This window comes from Anas acuta, unplaced genomic scaffold (genome assembly GCF_963932015.1).
Source record: "Anas acuta unplaced genomic scaffold, bAnaAcu1.1 SCAFFOLD_56, whole genome shotgun sequence".
In the NCBI taxonomy this organism is placed as follows: Eukaryota; Metazoa; Chordata; class Aves; order Anseriformes; family Anatidae; genus Anas; species Anas acuta.
Window position 1 is genome coordinate 452,735 of NW_027076075.1, and position 24,520 is coordinate 477,254.

At 48.6% G+C, this 24,520-nt stretch overlaps 1 protein-coding gene and 2 pseudogenes across 1 annotated transcript; all 3 read left to right on the forward strand.

Moving 5' to 3' along the window:
* The first annotated feature begins 2,288 nt into the window (after nucleotides 1-2,288).
* Nucleotides 2,289-5,221, forward strand: LOC137848911 (olfactory receptor 14C36-like; annotated as a pseudogene).
* A 2,061-nt stretch (nucleotides 5,222-7,282) lies between these two features.
* Nucleotides 7,283-7,868, forward strand: LOC137848912 (olfactory receptor 14C36-like; annotated as a pseudogene).
* Nucleotides 7,869-18,779: 10,911 nt separating this feature from the next.
* Nucleotides 18,780-19,367, forward strand: LOC137848913 (olfactory receptor 14A16-like). The gene has a single exon (XM_068668398.1). The coding sequence runs from the start codon at nucleotides 18,780-18,782 to the stop codon at nucleotides 19,365-19,367; it is 588 nt and encodes a 195-aa protein (XP_068524499.1).
* Nucleotides 19,368-24,520: the final 5,153 nt, after the last annotated feature.

Below are 24,520 nucleotides of genomic sequence, written 5' to 3' on the forward strand. Positions count from 1 at the left end.
TGTTTTGCCATGGCAACCATGGTTTTGTGTTGCCATGGCCATCATTGTGTTGTGTTGCCATTGTAACCATGGGGTTTTGTTGCCATGGCAACCATGGGTTTTTGCCATGGTGTGGTCATACCGTGGGAAAAGACCACAGTGCCATAGATGATACAAGGCAATATTACTATAAGAAGTGTAAGATTATTGCCATGGCAACCATGGGGTTGTGTTGCCATTTTAACCATGGGGTTCTGTTGCCATGGCCACAATGTGTTTTTGTTGCCATGGAAACCATGGGCTTGTGTTGCCACGGCAGCCATGGGGTTCTGTTGACATGGTAACCACGGCATTCTGTTGACATGGCAACCATGGTGTTGTGTTGCCATGGTAGCCATGGGGTTGTGTTGCCATGGTAACCTTGGGCTTGTGTTGCAACGGCAACCATGGGGTTGTGTTGCCATGGCAACCATGGGGTGTTGCAATGGGGCGGTGACACCGTAGTGCCATATGCATCACAAGGCCATGTTACTATAGGAAGTGTAAGATTGCTGCCATGGTAACCATGGGGTTGTGTTGCCATGGCAACCATGGGGTTCTGTTGGCTTGGCAACCATGGGGTTCTGTTGCCATGGTAACCATGGTGTTGTGTTTCCATGGCAACCATGGTGTGTTGTCAATGGGTGGTGACACTTTACTGCCATAGGCAACAAAAGGCCATTGGTTTGTGTTTCCATGGCAACCATGGGGTTGTGTTGCCATGGTAACCATGGGGTTGTGTTTCCATGGCAACCATGGGGTTTTGTTGCCATGACAACCATTTCTCCTGCATATAGTGGCAATGGATACTTGCAGAGGTTGGTTCTCTGGCCTAGCAAGAGCAGACTTGGGGGGGTCTGGTCTCGTCCCCAGACTAAACCTGGGGCCTGTCATAGGGGCTGGAGGGGCTGCAAGACATGTCAGGGGTGTTGGAGTAGCTGCAGGGTCTGTCACAGGGGTTGGAGTGGCACTGACTGAGGCTCCATAAGCACAGACCAAGTCCCAGAACATTCCAGTGATTTATGTCCCTTTGGAATTGTCAAGGTGATAACACCTCCTTTTCAAGCATTTCTACAGTTTTTAAGGATTCTGCATGTGCTCAGTGGTGAAGTTCCAGAGCTTTGGAGGTGCCCACTGCTCTGGGTTCCCTGCCCATATCCTCCCATGCTCCCTGCCACTCCTCACTCTCCTGCCTTGGGGCAGGTCTCTGGAGGGCATTCTTAAATAGTTGTTCATCCTTAAACAAAAGTTGAAACAGATTCAGAAGACAACACAATTGGACCATCCCAAGGATATTCAAAGGTTTGTAGAGCTAGTGTAATTGGCCTGGAGCAGAAGGGGGAGGTGAAAGAGAAAGGGAGAGTGAAGAAGTGGCGAAAAGCATCCCCCACTGTCCATAGATTTACCCCCTGAGGAGAAAAGGAAAAGAGTGTAAAAGTGGGTAATTATTAATAGTTTCTAAGAGATAAAGAGATAGTTCCCGAGGTACAGAGGTGGCAATAATTTTATCCTATCAGTAACCTGGAGCGTCTGAACAGCAGTACTGGGGCATCTCTGCGCTCAGTTGTCTCCAGTTTCTTCTCAGGGAAACTCCCGAGTGGGATAGTCCTGCAGCTCTCAGAGAGGTGACACAGGGCAGCTGAGAACAGGAGTATTCAGCAGTGGCATCTGCAGCTCTGCTCTGCATTCATATGAGTTTTTTCAACAGCACTGCAAATCTCATTGACCTGACAGGTGGACTGAACTTGAGTTTCCCCCATGTTCCTGCTTCCCTCCTGCTGCGCAGCAGGAAGGACTCCTCTGGAGCCCACAGCAGCCCCTGCTCCCACTGCCACTTCTCAGTCTGAGAAGTCTGTTCTAATTTTTCTGTGCCTTCTCTTCTTCAACAGACAGAAATTTCCTAGGTCAGAGAATGATAAACAGCAGCTCTATGAGCGAGTTCCTCCTCCTGGCATACACAGACACACAGGAGCTGCAAAGCCTGCACTTTGGGCTCTTCCTGGGCATCTACCTGGCTGCCCTCCTGGGCAATGGCCTCATCCTCACTGCCGTAGCCTGTGACCACCACCTCCACACACCCATGTACTTCTTCCTCCTCAACCTCGCCCTCCTCAGCCTGTGTTCCATCTGAGCACATCTGTGGTGGCACTCTCCCCAAAGCCATGGCCAATTCCCTCTGGGACACCAGGGCCATCTCCTATCAAGGGTGTGCTGCACAAGTCCCCTTTTTACTCTTCTTTGTTATAGCAAAGTATTGCCTCCTCACCATCATGTTGTACGACCACTACGTTGCCATCTGCAAGCCCCTGCACTACAGGACCCTCCTGGGCAGCAGAATTTGTGCCCAGATGGCAGTAGCTGCCTGGGGCAGTGGCTTTCTCAATGCTGTCCTGCACACAGACAACTCATTTTCCTTGCCCCTCTGCCAAGGCAATGCTGTGGACCAGTTCTTCTGTGAAATCCCCCAGATCCTCAAGCTCTCCTGCTCAGATGCCTACATCAGAGAAGTTGGGGCACTTGTACTTAATTTTTCTTTAGCGTTTTGTTGTTTTGTTTTTATTGTGCTGTCCTATATACAGATCTTCAGGGTGGTGCTGAGGATGCCCTCTGAGCAGGACCGACACAGAGCCTTTTCCACATGCCTCCCCCATCTGGGAGGTCTCCCTGTTTGTCACCACTGGCATATTTGCCTACCTGAAGTCCCCCTCTATTTCTTCACCATCCCCGGACCTGGTAGTTGCACTTCTGTACTCGGTGGTGCCTCCAGTAGTGAGCCCCCTCATCTATAGTATGAGAAAACAGGAACTAAGGGATTCAGTGAGGAGACTACTTGAATACAAATATCTTCAGCAAATTCACCTATAATAATATGCCTATAATTAGAAATCCCATCTTTTCTCAGAATTTTTTAAGATTTCTTCTGTTATTAAATTACTGTATTATTATTTTTATCTAATTAATTTGCTTTTGATTAAGTAATGTTATTTTTAGACTCCTTCTTGGCAGTTATTTACCTATAGAAGCTGGCTTCCTTTCTACATACAACTACTGAAGAAACCTGGTGAACTTCATAGATCTCAGCTTCCATTTCTTCCTTTCTCTGGAGCTGGGGAAATAGCCCCAGCACACAGGAGGGGCTCAGGGCCAAAAGCCCAGCTGCCACATGGAGGAGCAGCCCCAGTGGCCCTCGGGGCTGCCCCTCACTGCCCGCTGGGCTCTGCCTCTCTGCTGCATTCATGTTGTGGCTGCTGCTTCCCTGGAGCCAATGCCATGGCAACAGCAGGGCGTGGCCTCTTCACTGCTGCTTTCTATTGGCTTCCACTTTGTTCCCTTGTGCTTCTTGTATCTAGGTAAGCCCTGAGATCTCGTGTACCTTGGTGACAGTCTTCTTGTCCCTACAGTGGCATCCTTGTGGCTGCAGGCAGCAGCAGGCACTGTGCAGCCCATTGCATCCCTGCTAGCACCACAGAAACAAAAGAGGCTTCTCAGGGGAAACCCAGCAGCCTAGACACCTTGTCCAAAGCTGCTGTGAGAAATAGAGCCAAGGGGTTGCTCCTTGCTCTTCTGTTTTCTGGGGTTCTTCTGGAGTGTAGGACACAGGCTTAAAGTCCCCGGGGGGTCTGTGAGGGAAGTGCTGGACCAAGAGCTCTCTTTACGGCAGCTCTTGCAGAAGCAGACAACAACTGTTCTTGTTATCATCTGCATGGGACTGCACAATCTGGGGGAGATTGGGGGAGAGAATTAGAAAAGAAATGAAAGCCTGTGGGTTGAGATAGAGACAGCTTATTAGGACAGAAAAGATTAATAATAATAATAATAATAATAATAATAATAATAATAATAATAATAATAATAATATGTACAAAACAAGTGATGCACAATGCAATTGCTCACCACCTGCTGACCAATGCCCAGCCTAACCCTGAACAGTCCGGCCCTCCTCCCCCTGGCTAGCCACCCCCATATATTGTTTAGCATGACATCAGATGGTATGGAATACCTCTTTGGCTAGTTTGGGTCAGCTGTTCTGGGTCTGTCCTCTCCCAGCTCCTGCTGCACCCCCAGCCTGCCCATTGGCAGAACAGAGTGAGAAGCTGAGACGTCCTTGGCTTGGTGTAAGCACTGCTCTACATCTATTAAAACGGTGTGTTATCAACATTCTTCTCATCTGAAATCCCAACTACAGCACACTACCAGCTACTAGGTAGAAAATGAACTTTATCCTTGCTGAAACCAGGACAATATCCACCTCCTATTACATTCCATTTGTGTCATGCTTAGGTCCCACACTTCCCAATGCATTCCAATTAGTCACCACCTTCATAAATGTATATGAAATGTTCACTAACTTTGTTTAGTCTATTATTGACTTCAAGCTCCATCTGTCTCAGCAGTCTTTCAGGGCATAAGAGATGGTGTGTAGTGTTGGATCATTGCATGCTGAAGCTCGCTCTTGTTCCCTTACACCTCTGTGCTTGTCCAATTCTATTAATATTCATTCGTTGTTATCTGCAGGACTTATTGTGATACCATTAATGGGACATTAGCATATAGCAATCACAATCATGATGACATACTGTATTAGATAATAATTAACATAATACAATTCAACCAGTGGGCTATTCTTACTCAATATTAAATCCCCTTTAAGTACACACTGGACCTCCCCATGCTTTTACATTACCTACCAAGTGCATCAAGATCCCTGAGCAAAAGCAATCCCACAAATGGGTTTGCCTTTGGCTAAGGTAGAAATAGCCCAGACTGCCTTGCCTTCCCCAGCATGTTTTTTTGTGTGCATTATGGGGACTTTGTCTCCTTCTTCAGTACATAACAAGTTTGATTGGGCAGGTCCAGCTCAGTTGGCACATCCCCTAGTGTTGACTAACCAAGTGACTTTTCGCCAATGTGTATCCCAATCATAGAATCATAGAATATCCTGAGTTGGAAGGGACCCACAAGGATCATCGAGTCCAACTCCTGGCACCACACAGGTCTAGCCAAAAATTCAGACCATGTGACTAAGTGCACAGTCCAAATGCTTCTTAAACTCCAACAGGCTTGGTGCAGTGACTATGTCCCTGGGGAGCCTGTTCCAGTGTGCAACCACCCTCTCTGTGAAGAACCTCTTCCTGCTGTCTAACCTAAATCTCCCCTGCTTCAGGTTGACACCATTCCCATGGGTCCTATCACTCGTGAATAAAGAGAATGGACCAGTGCCCATTCCTCCACTCCCCCTCGCAAGGAAATTGTAGACTGTGATGAGATTCCCCCCTCAGCGCCTCTTCTCCAGGCTGAACAGGCCCAGTGACCTCAGCCACTCCTCATATGGCCCCTCTAGGCCCTTCCTGATCTTTGTCGCCCTGCTCTGGACACTCCCCAACAGTTTCATGTCCTTTTTGTACTGTGGTGCCCAGAACTGCACACAGTACTTGAGGTGAGGCCGCACCAGCACAGAGTAGAGCGGGACAATCACTTCCTTCGACCAACTAACGATGCTGTGCTTGATGCATCCCAGGATATGGTTGGCCCTCCTGGCTGCTAGGGCACACTGCTGGCTTATATTCAACTTGCTGTCAGCCACATCCCCCAGTTCCCTCTCTGTGGGGCTGCTCTCCAGCATCTCGTTGTGCAGTCTGTACTTATAGCCAGGGTTATTATTATAGCCAGGTCCCAGGTGCAGGACCCGGCACTTGCTTTTGTTAAACTTCATGTGGTTGATGATTGCCCAGCTCTTCAATCTGTCCAGATCTCTCTGCAAGGCCCTTCAACCCTCAGCCGAGTCTACAACTCCTCCAACTTTGGTGTCATCAGCAAATTTGCTCAAAAAACCTTCTAGTCCTACATCCAAATCATTTATAAAAACATTGAAGGGGACTGGCCCTAAAATGGAGCCTTGAGGGACCCCACTAGTGACCATCCGCCAGCCAGATGTGGCCCTACTTACTACAATCTTTTGAGCCCTTCCCATCACCCAATTGCTCACCTATTGGATGATGTTTTTGTTTAGCTGTATGCTGGACATTTTGTCCAGTAGGATCCTATGGGAAACCGTATCAAAAGCTTTTCTGAAGTCCAAAAAGATAGTATCAGCTGGTTTCCCTTGGTTGACTAGATGGGTGATCTTATTATAAAAGGAAATCAGATTTGTTAGGCAGGACCTACCCCTCATGAACCCATGTTGTCTGAGACCAATGACTGCATTGTCCCCCAGGTGCGCTTCCATAAATTCAAGGATCATCTCCCTAATTTTACCAGGCACTGACATGAGACTGAAAGGCCTGTGACTGCTAGCGTCTTCTTTCTTGCCCTTCTTAAAAGTTGGCACAACATTTGCAGTTTCCAGTGTACTGGGACCTCTCCAGATTCCCAAGATCATTGAAAAATAATTGAGAGAGGTCCCACAATGACGTTAGCCAGCTTTTTAAGCATCCTGGGATGAATCCCATCCGGACCCATGGACTTGTAGGGATCCAGGTGGAGTAGCAAATCCCGCACACATTCAGGGTCGGTTGGGAGTTTGTCATCCCCACCGTCCCGGTCCTCCAGCTCAGGGCACCCTGGGTCCCGAAGCCCATCATCGGCATTGAAGACAGAGGCAAAGAAGGCGTTAAGCGTCTCTGCTTTGCCTATGTCATTGTCTGTGAGGAGTCCTTCCCTATCAAGGAGCGGCCCTATGTATTCTTTAGTTCTCCTTTTTCCATTCACATATCTAAAAAAAAACCTTTTTATTTTCTCTCACAGACACAGCCAGCTTCAACTCTAGTTATAGAGTTATTCTAGAAAGTTATAGAGTTATTCTAGAAACTCTAGAATATTGTGTGGGAGGGTGTTCTATGAAACTTGCAATGCATTTTGGTCAGCAAAGTCCTTAAATACTGCACTGTCTTTTTTTCTTTTTGTCATGCTCCCTTGCCCAGAGTAAATGTGTAACAGCAGCTCCATTACTGAGTTCCTCCTGCTGACTTTCACAGACACACGGGAGCTGCAGTTCCTGCACTTCGCGCTCTTCCTGGACATCTACCTGGCTGCCCTCCTGGGCAACGGCCTCACCGCTGTAACCTGCGACCACCGCCTCCACACCCCCATGTATTTCTTCCTCCTCAACCTTGCCCTCATTGACCTGGGCTGCATCTCCATCACTCTGCCCAAAGCCATGGCTAATTCCCTCTGGGGAACCAGGGCCATTTCCTACTGGGGATGTGCTGCACAGATCTTTCTGCTTCTCTTGTTATTTTCAGCAGAGTTTTCCCTTCTCACCATCATGGCCTACAATCGCTACGTTGCCATCTGCAAGCCCCTGCACTATGGGAGCCTCTTTGGAAGCAGAGCCTGTGCCACCATGGCAGCAGCTGCCTGGGGCAGTGGCTTTCTCAATGCTTTCCTGCACACTGCCAATATATTTTTACTGCCTCTCGGCCATGACAATGCTCTGGACCAGTTCTTCTGCGAAATCCCCCAGATCCTCAAGCTCTCCCAGTCAGACTTCTACTTAAGGGAAGCTGTTATGGTTGTAGTAACTGCTATAGTAACTTCTATTGTTGGGGTGCTTTATTTTCATTGTGCTGTCCTATGTGCAGATCTTCAGGGCTGTCCTGAAGATCCCCTCGCAGCAGGGACAGCACAAAGCCTTCTCCATGTGTCTCCCTCACCTGGCTGTTGTCTCCCTGTTTATCAGCACTGTTTTGTTTGCCCACCTGAAGCCCCCCTCCATCTCCTCTCCATCCCTGGACCTGGTGGTGGCAATTCTGTACTCGGTTGTGCCTCCAGTAATGAATCCTTTCATTTACAGCATGAGGAACAAAGAGCTTAAGGATGCTGTGTGGAAACTGATGACCAGGTGTATTTAGTACATAATAGAGTTCTTTCTTTGTTCTGCAAATCACTCAAAATGTTATGCATGGTATGCCAAGTTTGTCTTATGTTGTTGAGTTGTTACTTTTTGTTTTTCAGTTTTATTCTTACAAAAATTGTCCACAAAGAAATGCCATTCTTCATTTTGCTTTTCTATTTAAATCAATTAAAACCTTTTTTTTTCTCCCTCTACTGAAATATTTTCTGTGTCTCCTGGGGTGCCCATGTGCAGACGTGAAGGGGAAAAAAGGGGCCCAACAGTACAGCCAGGGAGCACCAGTGCTGGGTCCATGCAGAGCTGCTCCCTCGCCACTGCCACACTCTCCTTCTGAGCCCTGCTGGTGGTGGTGTAAGGCCTGGCTGCTCCTGCAGCTTGGTGCCAGTGCTGCTGTGTGGCCATGCTGGGACCACAGACAGGGACGTGCAGTGGGCACTTGAGTGACACAGCTGGCCTCCAGAACAGCATTTCCATGCTCAGACAGGATCTCCTTAGGGCACTGCTTGAATGCAGTGGAATAATGTCTTATTCCAAAGTGCCTGTCAAGAACATGTCCAGGAAATAGACAACAAAGTCTTCCTACTTTGCTAGTTTCTCCATGAGCTCAGTGTGCTGAGATCAGGGTTGCAAGATGGTCTTGTAGGGACTGAGGGCTGGGTCAGGACTCTTTTGTTGTTGGTTGAACCTGTCAGGCAGCCAAACCGCACACAGCTGTTAGTTTAGTGCCACCATGTGAACTGAAAACAGTAAAATCTGAGAACTTTTAAGTTGTAGTAAAGTTGGTTTAATAAGAAAACAAACAAATAAACAAAACAAAAGAATAAAAGAAGAAAGAAAAAAAAAAAAAAAAGAAAGAGAAAAAAGAGAAAGAGAAAGAGTGATGCGCAATGCTTTTGCTTACCAAGTGCAAACTGATGCTCTGCCAGTCCCCTGGTTCTGGCAGCTCACATGGCAAACTCCCCCAGGTTTTATTCCTGAGCACATCTAATGGTCTGGAATATGCCTTTGGCCAGCTGCAATCAACTCTTCTGGTTTTGTCCCCTCCCAACTTCTTGTGCACCCCCAGCCTCTTCACTGGCAGACCAGCATGAGAAGCAGAAAAGTCCTTTGCCCCGTGTAAGCACTGTTCTGCAACAACTAAGATGTCAGTGTGTTATTGACACAAATCATAAATCCATTTTTCATCATAAATCCAAACCGATGCCATACCTTCCGCAAGGAAGAAAATTTTCTCTACTGTAGCTGAAACCAGGACAATATCCATTACTTAAGCTGAATAATCTACATCATGCTCAGGTTCCTGTATTGTGTTTATGTGTCAAGGTTTTGGTAACAGGGGGCCATAGGGGTGGTGTCTGTAAGCAGAGACCAGCAGCTGCCGCATGTTAGATAAGGGCCAGTTCCAGATGGCTACAAAGGGATCTGCCACTGCCCATAGCCAAGCCAATAAGCGAAGTTTTATGCACCTCTGTGAGAGCGTATTTAAGAAAGAGGGAAAATAAATAAATAAAACCAGAAACCTGCTTTACAAGAGCTGTTGGGAGAGCGAGGAGTGAGAACCAACCCTGCAGACCCCAAGGCCAGTGCAGCAAGAGGGCAGGAGGTGCTCCAGGCAGGCAGCAGTAGTTCCCCTGCGGCCTGTGGAGAGGCCCCTGGTGGAGCAGGTGGATGTGGCCTGGAGGAGGCTGCAGCCCATGGAGAGCCCCCACAGGAGCAGGCCCCAGGCCGGAGCTGCAGCCTGTGGACAGGAGCCCACATAGAAGCAGGAGGTCTGGGGGGAGCTGCCGCCAATGGGGGACCTGTTCTGGAGCAGTTTACTGCTGAATGGGCCCTGTGATACGGAGTAGTGTGGGAGCAGTTCTTGAAGAGCTGCTGCCTGTGGGCAGCCCCTGCAGGCTCAGTTCAGGACGGACGGCATCCCATGGGAGGGACCACGCTGGAGCAGGGGCAGAGAGTGAGCGTGAAGGAGCGGCGGAGACAAAGCATCAGGGACTGACCACAGCCCCCATTCCCCTGCACCGCTAAGGGGAGGAGGTAGAAGAGGGTGGATGGGGGCAAGGTGTTTTTAGTATGTTTTGAGTTTCTCACTGCTCTGCCTTGTTAGTAATAGGCAATAAATTACATTAATCTCCCTATGCTGAGTCTGTTTTGCCCGTGACAATAATAGTTGAGTGATCTCCCTTTCCTTATTTCAACCCTTAAGCCCATTTCATCATATTTATTCCCCTTTTCCCTTTGAGGAGGGGGCGTGAGAGGGGTTGTGGTGGAGTTTAGTTGCCCAGCTGGGTAAAAGTAACACAGTCCCACACTTTCCAGTACATCCCAATTAATCACCACCTGTTGAGGGATTTCTTGAAACAGCAAAAATCCCATGGCTTGCTGTAGCTGAGCAAACCAAGCTACCAGGGCAACTATGAGAAGTTCCCATGACAGTGTTCCCACATCGCCCAATTGAGGAATTCAGAAAAATATTGTTACCAGTAGCTGGCTTCAAGGACAAGGTCTATGTGACTGCTAAACACAAGGGGTTGTTTTCTTGCAGGTGGGGTTGTTTTCTTATAGTTGTTTGTCTGAGTGCTCTTGACCAATAATCTTGTGTGAAACACTGTCCACCCCTGTTAAGTTCTCTATAAAAGTTAGGCTATTCGGGCAATAAAATGGAGCATGATCTGACTCTACTGTGTGTCTGTCGTGCTTTCGGCCGTGCTTCCTGCAACAACCACCACCTTTCCTGTCCTTTGATATAGCACATGTATATAACATACTAAGTCTATGGGCCATCCTTCTGAAAGGTCTGTTCATTTTGTTGAGTTTAGTCCGTGAGTTTAGGCTCCATCTGTCATAATGGTCTTTCAGGATGGGAGAAAGTGGTGTTGGAGTGTTGCCTGATGGAGCCAGGTCTGGTTCCATCACCATTGCCCTTGCCCAGTTCCATCAAGATTAATTCTTCATTAGTCTGGGTAACTCCTCCTGTAATTCCATTAACACCATAGCAATGACACACAGCATAATATAGCAATTGGCAACATACAGTTCAAATCAGGGTCTGTTCCCTCTGTGAATGCAGTCCCTTTGAGGTGCACCTGGGACATCCCCATCTTTCTACATTACTCACCAAGAGCACCCAGGGCCTTGAGTGAAAGCAATCCCATGGATGGCCTGAGCCAGGGATAACACAGACTGTTTACCCAAACATATTTTTTATGTACACTGTATGGACATCATGCCCTTCTAAGAGTCTGCTCCTTCTAAGAGCCGTTCCCCGCAGAAAAGGTCACAGCATTACAAGAACTTGTTCAGGAGCAATTGAAAGCAGGGCACATAGTCCCAACCACCAGTCCATGGAACTCACCCATGTTCGTAATTAAAAAGAAGAGTGGGAAATTGAGATTACTACATGACTTAAGAAAAATAAATGAGGTCATGGAAGAAATGGGATCTCTCCAACCAGCTTTGCCTTCTCCCACCATGATTCCGCGTAACTGGAATATTATTATTGTTGACCTCAAGGACTGTTTTTTTACCATTCTGCTCCACCCTAAGGATGCACTGCGATTTGGATTTTTGGTACCAAAAATAAACAAAAGCGAACCTATGGATAGATATAACTGGACTGTTCTTCCACAAGGGATGAAGAATTCTCCAACCATATGCCAAACGTACGTTGCTAAAGCCCTGGCCCTTATTAGAAAACAATATCCCAAGACCTATATTTATCATTACATGGATGATATATTGATAGCATTGTCTACAGAATCATTAACCCATGAAATTGTTCAGAGGCTGAGACAGGAACTGCAAACATGGGGGTTGCGGATAGCCCCCGAGAAAATCCAAGTAGAGGCACCGTGGAAATACCTGGGCTGGAAAATCTTACAACAAACCATTCAACCCCAAGCATTACCATCGCACAAGAGGTTAAGACATTGAATGATCTACAGAAGCTCATTGGTAATATTAATTGGATACAAAACTATTGTGGAATTAATAATCAAGTATTATCCCCATTGTTTGATCTCCTGAAAGGTGACAATGATATCAACGCGCCTCAGCAACTGACAAAGGAAGCAAAGACAGCACTGAGTCACATAGAAGGAGAACTCATGAAGCAGCAATGTCACTGATGAGCAGAAGGATTGCCTATTCAACTTTATTTGTGTAACCAAGACCCGCAACCCCTAGCTCTTGTAGTGCAATGGGATCCAAATGCCCCTGATCCATTACTCTTGTTGGAATGGGTATTTCTGCCACACCAACCCACAAAGACACTAGCGAAAAGAGTGGAGATGTTTGCGGCGTTAATAAAAAGAGGCAGGGAAAGAATTGTGAAAATATCCGGAATTGAGCCTGAAGCCATTGTAATTCCCATTGTGAAGGAATATCTTGATTGGTGCCTGCAAAACAGCCTGGAAATGCAGCTGGCTCTCACGGGCTTTACTGGATGAGTGGACATACACATCCCCTCTCACAAACTGATCACATTTTATAATAATATAAGAATTGAACCAAAGCCACTATATCAAAGGCAACCAGTACAAGGCCAAACTGTTTTTACTGATGGGTAAGGAAAGACAGGGAAAGCAGTTGTTACATGGGAGAAAATTGGACAATGGCAGCACATGATCAATGTGGTACAGGGCTCCCCCCAGATCATAGAACTACATGCTATTATCATGGCCTTTAAAAATTGGTCCAATGAACCACTAAACATTGTGGCGGATTTGCAATATGCTGTAGGAGTAGTACAACGAATAGAAAGGGCACAAATACACCACATTCAGAATGAGATGCTGTTTTTAAAATTTAAAGAGCTCCTATTCCTTGTTGAGCGACGTTTGTACCTGTATTGTGTGATATGTTTGCAGTCATATTGTGCTACCAGACATTTTCACTGAGGGCAACACTCGAGCCGATCTTTTAACCAATTTGGCCATACAAACCCCAGTCCCTAATAAACTACTTCAAATTCGCACCTTGTCGCATTAAGGGGTGTAGCTGATTAACCATTATGGGCCCAGTCGGATTCAGGGTACTGAACTATCACAATCACATATTTCACCAATAACACATTAATCATTAAGGGTCCAGTTGGATTCACCAATAACACATTAACCATTAGGGGTCTGGTCAGATTCATCAATAATGCATCAACCATTAGGGGCCCAGTCAGCTATTCACCAATACCGCATTAACCATTAGGGGTCTGGTTGGATTCAGAACACTGAACTATCACCGTCACGGATTCACCAATAACGTATAACCACCCTTACCCTAGTTGCACTTAATGAGAGCTATAACAATGCAATCAAGTGTGATTTATTACAGCAACAGGTATACAGGTTCTTTGGATTGCCAGCAATAGTGACTGTCTGCAAAAGCATGCTAGCATGCATGAAATACACAGGTGTTACAGGTATGCAGCCTAGAAATTAGTGCATTAAAAGGATCAAAGACTCTAGAAAAATTTATAACCAAGTGTTCAAATCTCACCCAAAGGCGTCCCAATGGGGGGGGAAGGAAGAGAGGCTCAGCCCATCGACTGGTCCCAGGAGTCAGGGGGTCCTAAGGATGTTGGATTCCCTCAGGATGGTATCTCCCCTGACAGTGGTATCTTCCCTAACATCCCCTCCCTCTTAGGCCAATTTATATTATTTTCTATCTTTTAGGTGGAGCTTGAGTAGCTCTAGTCAAGCATATCTTAGTTATGATTGGTGAAAAGTTCTCTCGTCTCTGTTTAAAGTAATAGGCTCCGAGAAATTCAGAGTGCATGCTCAGTGAGGGGTGGTCGCACCTTGGAGGTGGGTAGCTCTTGGGATGGAGGTGTGTTTTGGTATTATAATGATATTATAATGAACAAAAGTACACTAGGGTACAGCATTTGTCAAAACATGACAAGTCCTTGTCATGTTTTGTGACGAATTCGAAAGCATGTGTTGTATGAACTTAGGTGATCATTCTCAGTCAATTCACCAACAATTATCCAAACTCAAGGAGCTCACAGACAAGTAAACAACTAGCACATGAGAGTTGGAATCATGGTTGCAAAGCCTGGTAATAGGGAGATGGTTGAGAGAACTTATAAGAGGAGCGTTTGTAGTGTTGATTATGGTAATTGTGATTCTGTTAGTCATACCATGCTTATTTCAATGCTTACAAAAAATGCTTTTATGCTCAGTGCAATCGGCTTGGCTCATAGAAACACAAAAAGGGGGAATTATGGGAGCTCAGTTTGGAAGCCAGTGGAATCTGCTAGACACAGAACTAAAGTAGCTAGTAGAAAAATGCAAGATAAGATACAAGACAAGTAGCACAAGGTCGAAGAAGAAGTAACAGTTGAGGAGTTGAGAAAACAACCAGCATGAGCGGTCCACATGACAACAAATCAATGAGTAGAATAAGAACGTGATAGTTGCGTGAATGCTAGTATAGCCACCAATGAGCAAGCTTGCCAAGTAGCATAACTGGCACATGCAGAGATGATAAGTGTATAAAATGCAATAATGTATACTCAATAAACGCTTCAGTTGCACACCAGCCTGGAGTTGTGTGATAAATTCCCTTCAGTACAGCATCAGTTGCATGATGTGTAGAGAGGACCCTCCCTTTGAACACCCAACCCAGCATTGGCAGGCAGAGTGCCAGGAGGATCTGTGCTTCAGTACCAACCACTTCTGAAGCAGCTCAAAGCCCTTCATATGCTGCCAATATCTCTTTTTCAATACAAGTATAGAGGGCCTTGGATCCTCTGTATCTGTGTGGTGGTTTTTACTCAGGTGGGCAGTTGAACTTCACCACAACCACATTCGCTGAAAAAGGGTTTAATGAGGAAAAAAAAAAAAAAAAAAAGTAAAAAACAAAGCAAAACAAAACACTGTGAGGAAGCACAGAGAAAGAGAAAAGAAATTACTCTCTACTTTCCATCGATGAGCGATGTTTGGCCATTTCCCAGGTAGCAGGGCCTCAATACACATAGCAGATCTTTGGGAGGACAGACACTTTCATAACAAGAGCCAACCCCCACACACTCCTTTCCCCCATGCTATTGTTGAGTGTGACATCATATGGTATGGACTATCCCTTTGGTTGCTTTAAGTCAGCTGCCCTGGTAATGTCCCATCCCCATCCTGGTGATGTCTCCACCCCCCGCCTGCTGGCTCTTGAGGGGGCTGTTTGAGTGGGTCCAGAGGAGGGCCACAAGAATGACCAAGGGGTTGGAGCACCTCTCGTATACAAAGACAGGCTGAGGGAGCTGGGGTTGTTCAGCCTGGAGAAGAGAGGACTCTGGGGAGACCTTATAGCAGCCTTCCAGTACTTAAAGGAGGCTCTGCAAGAAATCTGGGAAGGGTCTCTTCATCTGGGAGTGTCGTGTTAGGACAAGGGTAATGGTTTTAAACTTAAAAAGTGTAAGTTTAGATTAAATATTAGTAAACAATTTTTCACTATGAGAGTGGTGAGGTCCTAGAACATGTTCAAGGCCAGGTTAGAAGGGGTTCTTGGGAACCTGGTCTAGCAGAAGGTGTCCCTGCGATGGCATGGGAGTTGGAATTAGGTGATTTTTAAGATTTCTTCCAACCTAAATCATTCTATGATTCTATGAAAGACAATTAAAAACCTATCCTTTTCTGTGATATAAGCAATGACACTGCTGGCAAGAATAGCCTCTCCCCAGCTGGTGGAGGGAACACAAGAGATTTCTTCATCCTGTTTCCAGGTTGGCTCCACAGGAGCCCAAGGAGCAGCTCCAGGGAGCCAAGACGGTCAGAGAAAGTGATGCCTTGGGCTGGGCCTCTGCTGCTGAGCTGGGCTGGGCTCCTGGGGATTTGTCAAGAGGGAAGTGCTGCAGAGAGACAGATCTGCCCTCGATCAGCTCTTCTGCACAGCACAGCAGGGCTGGGGGCACTGCCTGCAGGGCATATGGAAAGGAGAGGGAGGCAGAGAGATGTTAAAGGCAGCCTGGAGTGGGAGGATGAAGAGAGCATTCTGGAGGAGAAACACTGCAGCTCTTGAGCCGGTAAGTCCCTGGCTGCAGAGCAATGCTGCAGTGCCTATAAGGGTCCCACAAAGGCAGCATAGCCCACAGCCCATAAAATGTTTTAGAAGAATACCCATTCCAGAGGCTTTAACTGAAAAAGTGCAAAGGACTGTGAAGCAGGCAGGGGTGCCCAGGGCTGTGGTGCAGGGCAGGGTCCCTGCTGTGCCCCAGGGACTGTGTGCTGGGGCAGGACCTCTGCCACCTGCCAGGCTTAGCCAAGGGAGCTGCCAAGGGAGCTGCCCAGGGGCTGCAGGGAGAAGCTGTGGTTGGAAGGAGTCCCCTTGGCCAGACAGGGCAGGGTCCTGCTGGTGCCCAGAGGCTACTGCCTGTGTCAGGTTGCTCACAGCTCCAAAGCACCCCCAGGTATTTCCCAGGGAACTTTTCCCATGTTCAATCAAGGTGGGGGCTTGCTGCTTGAGTTTGTGCTTTCCTGAGTCTGTACTTCCACTTTTTTCTGGTTCTCAGCTGGGTGGGAAGAGGAAACAACTGCCAGGTTGCAAAAGGGGCTGAGACTCCCAAAAGAAGCTGAGACTCTGAGACTTATGAGGAATCTCAGCAATGGTCCCCACCACCCGTCACCTGACAGACAGCTCCACAATCACTTTTCGACTTATCAGGGCTTTTGTGACCTGCTCTTTAGTTCCTGCACACACACAGAGGCTGCAGGGCAGAGAAGGATGCACAGCAGCAAGGATGTGAGCACAGACAGGAAGAAGATCTGGGGACAGTGAAACATTTCCTGGCAGGGACAGTTGAAGGCAGCAGAGATATGGGCAGTGAGTGAGAGGGAGCTGCCATGGAAAAAAAAATGGGTAGCAGGTGAGGTATAGGCACCCCAGGCCATCACTTGCAGTGCAGGTGCATTCGTTAATTATCCCCATTCATAACTCCCCTCCCACCCAGCAGAGCCCCTGCCCTCATAGCTGTGGCATTCAGAGCCTGAGCCAGCCACTTCCTTGCCCACCAAACCAGCAGAGGAGGCAAAGTGCATCTCTCCTGCCAGGTGTCCATTTCCTGTTGCACAGCACAGGGCTGAGGGTGACTGCCCTGCACTGTCACTGCTTGAGAGGTGGTTTGCACAACTGGGGGAGGGAAAGGCTTTCCTGAATGCCCAGCTGACTCTGCTGGCCTTTTGCTGCTGCTGTTCTAGGTACTTCTGTTGGGTTATCTGGGAAGGGGGGGCTTCAGCTGCAAGCTCACACACTTACTTAAGGGATACTCCCATGCAGATACCTCCTTGGGAATGAGGTGCCCCAGCTTTCTTCTAACATGTGGGGGTCTGGGCAATGCTGTCTGTCAGGCTGGAGAATGAGCTTAACACTCCCATAGCAAGATGCCATCATTTGGACACTGAGGGTATCCTTCTGAGCTGTGAGATGCCCTCCAGAATACACCTATAACTCTCAGCATCTTTGTGTTATCTGATATCGCTCTCTACAGATACCTTAAAGGAGGCTGTAGTGAGGTGGGGGTTGGCCTGTTCTCCCACGTGCCTGGTGACAGGACGAGGGGGAATGGGCTTAAGTTGCGCCAGGGGAGTTTTAGGTTAGATGTTAGGAAGAACTTCTTTACTGAAAGGATTGTTAGACACTGGAACAGGCTGCCCAGGGAGGTGGTGGAGTCACCATCCCTGGAAGTCTTTAAAAGACGTTTAGATGTAGAGCTTAGGGATATGGTTTAGTGGGGACTGTTAGTGTTAGGTCAGAGGTTGGACTCGATGATCTTGAGGTCTCTTCCAACCTAGAAATTCTGTGATTCTGTGATAAACCCATGGAGAAGCATAGAGATGCTACAAGCAGTGAAATGTTGTTCAGATGCTTAAATGAAACATGATTGAAAAAGGCTGAGATGTTTAGTGATCTGCTGTGGATCCCTTTTCTCACAGCAGTGTCTCCTTTCTTCTGGGGTAACAGATGAGTGTCATCACACTTTGTCTCACAAATATGAACCTCAGGGCAGCTGACAATGAGCTACAGGGACAGAGCAGCTCCCTCACTGTACACTGAGCCATGGGCAATCCTTCTGCCTCTCAGGGCTCACTCTCTTCTCCCTGAGAGCAGCAGAAATGCTGAAGGTTTAGACATGCAAGTACAGTCCCCTGGTGAGATAGGGGTAACATTTAAAAAAAAAAAAAAAAAAAAAAACACTATTCACACAAACTGCCTGTTTCCATCCCCATTCCCTAGCACCTGGAGTGCAGAAGTAAATGAGCATGTCTGTGTTAGGGATGGCTTCATCTGACAAATGTGAACATCAGGACTGACCCCTTTCCCTACGTTTCCATCAACCCACTGCTGCAGAGCAAGGCTGACTCCTTTGGACTCAGAGGGCAGAAGACCTGCTCCTCATGGCACACAAGAGCAGCAAAAACCAGAGCTCTAGACACAGAGGCGAAGGAAGGAACCACAGAAAATTAAAAGGGGGTGTTCATAGCTAGTGGAGACTTTTTGAGAAATGAATTTACTTGAAGACTGTTCTAAAATTGTCACGTTTTTTTCTTCCCTGCACAGGTACTTTGCCCATAGGTGGCAAATGTCAAACAGCAGCTCTATCACTGAGTTCCTCCTGCTGGCTTTCGCAGACACGCGGGAGCTGGAGCTCCTGCACTTCACGCTCTTCCTGGGCATCTACCTGGCTGTCCTCCTGGGCAACGGCCTCATCCTCACCGCCATAGCCTGCAACCACCGCCTCCACACCCCCATGTACTTCTTCCTCCTCAACCTTGCCCTCCTCGACCTGGGCTGCATCTCTACCACTGTCCCCAAAGCTATGGCCAATTCCCTGTGGGACAACAGGGCCATTTCCTACTCAGGTTGTGCTGCACAGGTCTTTCTGTTTGTCTCTTTTATGTCAGCAGAGTATTCTGTCCTCACCATCATGGCCTATGACCGCTACATGGCCATTTGCCAGCCTCTGCACTATGGGAACCTCCTGGGCAGCAGAACCTGTGCCAGCATGGCAGCAGCTGCCTGGGGCAGTGGGGTTCTCACTGCTGTCCTGCTCACTGCCAGTACGTTTTCATTAGCGCTCTGCCAAGGTAATGCTGTGAACCAGTTCTTCTGTGAAGCTCCCCAGATCCTCAGGCTCTCCTGCTCTGAATCAGACTACCTCCAGGAAGTTGGGCTCATCACATTTAGCTTCTGTTTAGGTATTGGATGTTTTGTATTCATTGTGCTGTCCTATGCTCAGATCTTTAGGGCTGTGCTGAGGATCCCCTCTCAGCAGGGACGGCACAAAGCCTTTTCCACATGTTTCCCTCACTGGGCCGTGGTCTCTCTGACTGTCGGCACTGCCATATTTTCCTACCTGAAGCCCTCCTCCATTTCCTGCCCAGCTCTGGATCTGGTGGTGGCAGTTCTTTACTCAGTGGTGCCCCCAACACTGAACCCCCTCATTTACAGCATGAGGAACCAGGAGCTCAAGGATGCACTGAAAAAGTTGGTTCAGTCTTCCAGTAGCTATTAGCTGCCAATATCTCTTCATAACCCATTTCCAATTTATCCCTGACTATGCCTCTATGTCTTTCTCCCTCCACTGCCACTGCTGAACCATCTCAGCTCACCAAACCCAGAGCTGCTGGGGTCAGGCACAGACCTGCAGAGGAGGGACTGGTGGAGCTGATGCGCCTCTCTCTTTCCCCAGTGTGTTTTGGATCTCTCCTCACCCCATGCTGGTGGGACAGGGGGAGGCACCAGCCAGTCAGCAGCTGTGCACAGGTGGGCATAGCTGGAGATTCTGCCTAAGCTGCTCACTTGGCAAAAACACCCGCAACCAGAACAGGGTATGCAATGCAGCCTTCCACTGCAGGGCGCCCAGTCCCTAGAAATGTTGAGCCCGAACTCAGAGAACTAAGGTGTAAACATGATGTAGGGAGGGTGGGTCTTCAGAATACAGGACTGCAGGCACCTATGGGCCTTGTAAACACTGAATTGCAGACTCAAGCCTCCCTTAGTGGTGAATGGCGGAAAGAACCCAGGGCTCATCCCCAACAACCACTTCTCCACCAACCCATCCCTCGCACAGGTGGAATATTTCTCCTTTAGTGTGGCACCTGCAGCAGTTAGAATCATAGAATCATAGAATATCCTGAGTTGGAAGGGACCCTTAAGGATCATCAAGTCCAACTCTTGACACCGCACAGGTCTACCCAAAAGTTCAGACCATGTGACTAAGTGCACAGTCCAATCTCTTCTTAAATTCAGACAGGCTCGGTGCAGTGACCACTTCCCTGGGGAGCCCGTTCCAGTGTGCAACCACCCTCTCTGTGAAGAACCCCCTCCTGATGTCAAGCCTAAATTTCCCCTGCCTCAGCTTAACCCCGTTCCCACGGGTCCTGTCGCTGGTGTTAATGGAGAAAAGGTCTCCTGCCTCTTGACACCCCCTTACGAGGAAGTTGTAGACTGCGATGAGGTCTCCCCTCAGCCTCCTCTTCTCCAGGCTGAACAGGCCCAGTGCCCTCAGCCGTTCCTCGTACGTCTTCCCCTCCAGGCCTTTCACCATCTTCGTAGCCCTCCTCTGGACACTCTCCAACAGTTTCATGTCCTTTTTATACTGTGGTGCCCAGAACTGCACACAGTACTCGAGGTGGGGCCGCACCAGCGCAGAGTAGAGCGGGACAATCACCTCCCTTGACCTACCAGCGATGCCGTGCTTGATGCACCCCAGGACACGGTTGGCCCTCCTGGCTGCCAGGGCACACTGCTGGCTCATATTCAGCTTGCTGTCTACCACGACCCCCAGATCCCTCGCTTCTAGGCTGCTCTCCAGCGTCTCATCGCCCAGTCTGTACGTGCAGCCGGGGTTTCCCCGTCCCAGGTGCAGGACCCGGCACTTGCTCTTATTGAACTTCATGGGGTTGGTGATCGCCCAGCTCTCCAACCTATCCAGATCCCTCTGCAAGGCCTTTCCACCCTCAACAGAGTCCACAACTCCTCCAAGTTTGGTGTCATCAGCAAACTTGCTCAAAATACCTTCTATTCCTTCATCCAGATCGTTTATAAAAATATTGAAAAGTACCGGCCCTAAAATGGAGCCTTGAGGGACCCCACTGGTGACCACCCGCCAGCCTGACGCAGCCCCATTTACCATAACCCTTTGGGCCCTGCCCGTTAGCCAATTGCTCACCCATCGTATGATGTTTTTATTTAGCTGTATGGTGGACATTTTGTCCAGTAGGATCCTATGGGAAACCGTGTCAAAAGCCTTGCTGAAGTCCAAAAAAATCACATCAGCTGGTTTCCCTTGGTCCACCATACGGGTGATCTTATCATAAAAGGAAATCAGGTTAGTTAGGCAGGACCTACCCTTCACAAACCCATGCTGGCTGGGACCAATGACTGCTTTGTCCCCCAGGTGCACCTCAATAAGTTCGAGAACCATCTTCTCCATGATTTTACCAGGCACTGATGTGAGACTGACAGGCCTGTAATTGCTAGGGTCTTCTTTCTGACCCTTCTTGAAAATCGGCACAACATTTGCCAGCTTCCAGTCTACCGGGACCTCTCCAGATTCCCAGGATCGTTGAAAAATAATTGAGAGAGGTTCCGCGATGACGTCCGCCAGCTCTTTCAGCACCCGGGGATGAATCCCATCCGGACCCATGGACTTGTAGGGATCCAGGTGGAGTAGCAAATCCCGCACACATTCAGGGTCGGTTGGGAGTTTGTCATCCCCACCGTCCCCGTCCTCCAGCTCAGGGCACCCTGGGTCCCGAAGCCCATCATCGGCATTGAAGACAGAGGCAAAGAAGGCGTTAAGCGTCTCTGCTTTGCCTATGTCATTGTCTGTGAGGAGTTCTTCCCTATCAAGGAGCCACAGGCCAGGGTGTGTGTGAAGGAGGAGCAAACCTGAGCAGAAAAAGCTAAGTTCATGCTATTTGCCAGCCTGAACAGTCCAGCCCCTGTGGGTTGGGTTTGTTCTCTGCAGAAAAGGACTGTCATCAAGCCCCAGATCTGTGGTTGATCCTGCAGCTCTGAGGAAAATCCCAAAGGCATCATGAAACTCTAAACATCAGGACCTGTGATGGTTAGATGACCCACAGGTGTGTAAAGATCATGTCAGTGAGTTTGCAGGATACTGTAATACGCAAGGACATGGAAATTTTGTTGCTTTGGTTCTGTGAATTCCCTAATAACAAATTACTACAAACTGCTAGCAGTAAAGAAATATTACATATTACAAGTTACTACAACATTACCACCAGTAAAGTAAGTCTCTACTTATCATCATTTATCTATATGTAAAACAGTATGGATTCTTTAAGGCGCTACCAGTAAAACACTCATGAAACTACCACTCCCAAAATATCCTTCCTCTGCATGCTCACACCACACAACAAAACCCAGGAACCCACAGCAGGACTTTGTGAATGATCGAGAAGTACCCCTGAGGGTCCTCGGTGCTGGGGGTCAGCCAGCCTGTGCCCGCCATGCAGGGAAGGCAGGGGAAGGGAGCTGGGGAGCAGCACAGCAGGAGCAGGCAGAAGGGCTGTGAGCGCGCCACTGACCCTGCACAGCGCTCAGCCGAGAACCCCCCTGTTCAAACTGGCTGTGCCACAGCCACACACAGGCCCGGGCCCTTCCTGATCCTGGGCGGAGCCCAGGCTCCCCACAGCCAGCCCTCCTCAGGTCCTGACACTGCCCGGATGGCCGATTTTGGCCAGGGTGCCCCATGCCAACGCTCCCATGGCTCAGCTCTCCTCAAGGGGCACACGGAGATGTACCCAGCTCTTTGTAGTCAGGGCTGGGATTGCCACATGCTGGCATGAGGGACTGCAACCAGAGGGGAGACCCGAGGCGCTGCCAGCACCATTTGCAAAACCTCACTTGAGGGTGGCCCTCTCCTCCCGTGGGGCTCCTTTGCGGAGCAGCATGACAGTAGGCTGTGGGAGAGAGTGCTGAGAGCTCGGCTCGAGCTCCGGAGTCCCCTCTGGGGGTGTTGAAGCTCTGTCTTCTCAGGGACACCCAAGCCTCACCTTGTGTCCTTTCCATGTACAGGCCTCAGCTTCGTCCTCCCTCAGATTTGTCTGTGGCCAGAAGGCGAAGGAGAGAAGGCTCCTAGTTAAGGATTAATGGGTGCATGGTTAATGGTTGGACCTAATGATCTCAGAGGCCTTCTCCAACCTAAGTGATTTCATGATTCTAGCATGCTCTGAAAGCTTTTGCTTCGAAGTGAACATGTGCAAGGGCGGTCTTCTCGGAGATGTCCGTTTGGGTACCGTTTCAGCTCCTTCCAGCAGTTTGCTGTGAATCGGCCATAGCTCAGAATGTAAAAATGAAACAGGAAATTGCAAAGTTGAAATGAGGTGAAAAATGAAGGGAAGGACCCTTCTACAGTTTCTTCTGCAGCAACTAACTCTCTGTACTCAAGCCTGGCACTGAGGCTGCACCACCAGTCCCAGCCCTGAATGTTGATCCTCTGGTGATGCCAACCACCCCACCTCACACCCTGTGTGCTGCAGGGTTGCTGCAGAGGGTCTGGGAGCTTGGAAGGAGCCTGAAGAAGACACAAACATCCATGGTGATGCTCAGAGGATCTGTGAATATGAGTGTGCGAATCTAGAGAGTGTGTGTTCTCCATTCCCAAGGGCAGGGCAGCCAGTCCACTGATGGGCTCTCAGTGTCCAGATCAGCTTTGCCATTTTATTTATTTATTTATTTATTTATTTATTTTCTTGGCAGGGAGGAGGGCCTGCAGCCTTGGAAGACCAACAGCGTTGGGTTTTGAACATCAGCTGAACTCCCAGTTCCCTTAGCCCAGCTAGTATAGTGGTAAGCAAATGAGCAGCAAGGACTCAAAGGGTTCCATGGAGTAATATGACAATGGCAAAGAAAGCCAGGACAGGGAGAGACAGTCAAGCATTGGAAATTTCTGTTATTTCTTAGGTTGTGAAGCAATGAATTCATGACCCCATCCCCACGGCCTTAATAGCAGAAGTTGTGATGGCTTGGAAAGGAGACCAGGGTTTGCTCCAGGGATGGTGTTTGGACTGCAGAGGATGACAGGGAGGTGCCTCAGTCCCAATACCCCAGCATTTCTGGGAGCTGCTCCTTCCCACTCCCTGGAGCTGCCCCTGCTGGGAGCTGTGTCTCTGTGCCCACGTTTGCTCCCTGCCTGTGCTCCCAGACCCCATCCCACCCTCTGTGTGCTCAGCTCTGCCCTGCAGACACCCCTAGGAGCAGGGCATGGCGCAGGAACATTGCTGTTTATGCAGGAGTTATGCAGCAGGTGAGAGCAACCCTGCTAAACCTGGAAAGTTTTTATAGGTTCTCTAAAGCTTGGGTGTCTTCTTGGGATACTTCCAGATTTTTTTCACCTCTCTGTGGAAGAGGTCTGGAGTTTCAGTACCTTGTTCGGAATTGAGAGTTCCCATCTCAAAATTCTCCCCTCACCAGCCAGCAGTAGAAAACAAAAAGCGCTCTCTCCTTGCCTTTCAGGTACACGGTGCCTCGATCTTCTTCAAAAATGCACTCATAAATGTTCTGAGGGTGGTGATGTGGAGCTGTGAGTAGCCTGTGCCATGCAGCACCCTCTGGACAGCAGAAGGACCCTGCGGTGAACCTACACTGGCTGTACTCTTCAGGCTGGGAAGCTGACCTAGCCAGGTGGGTACCACTACT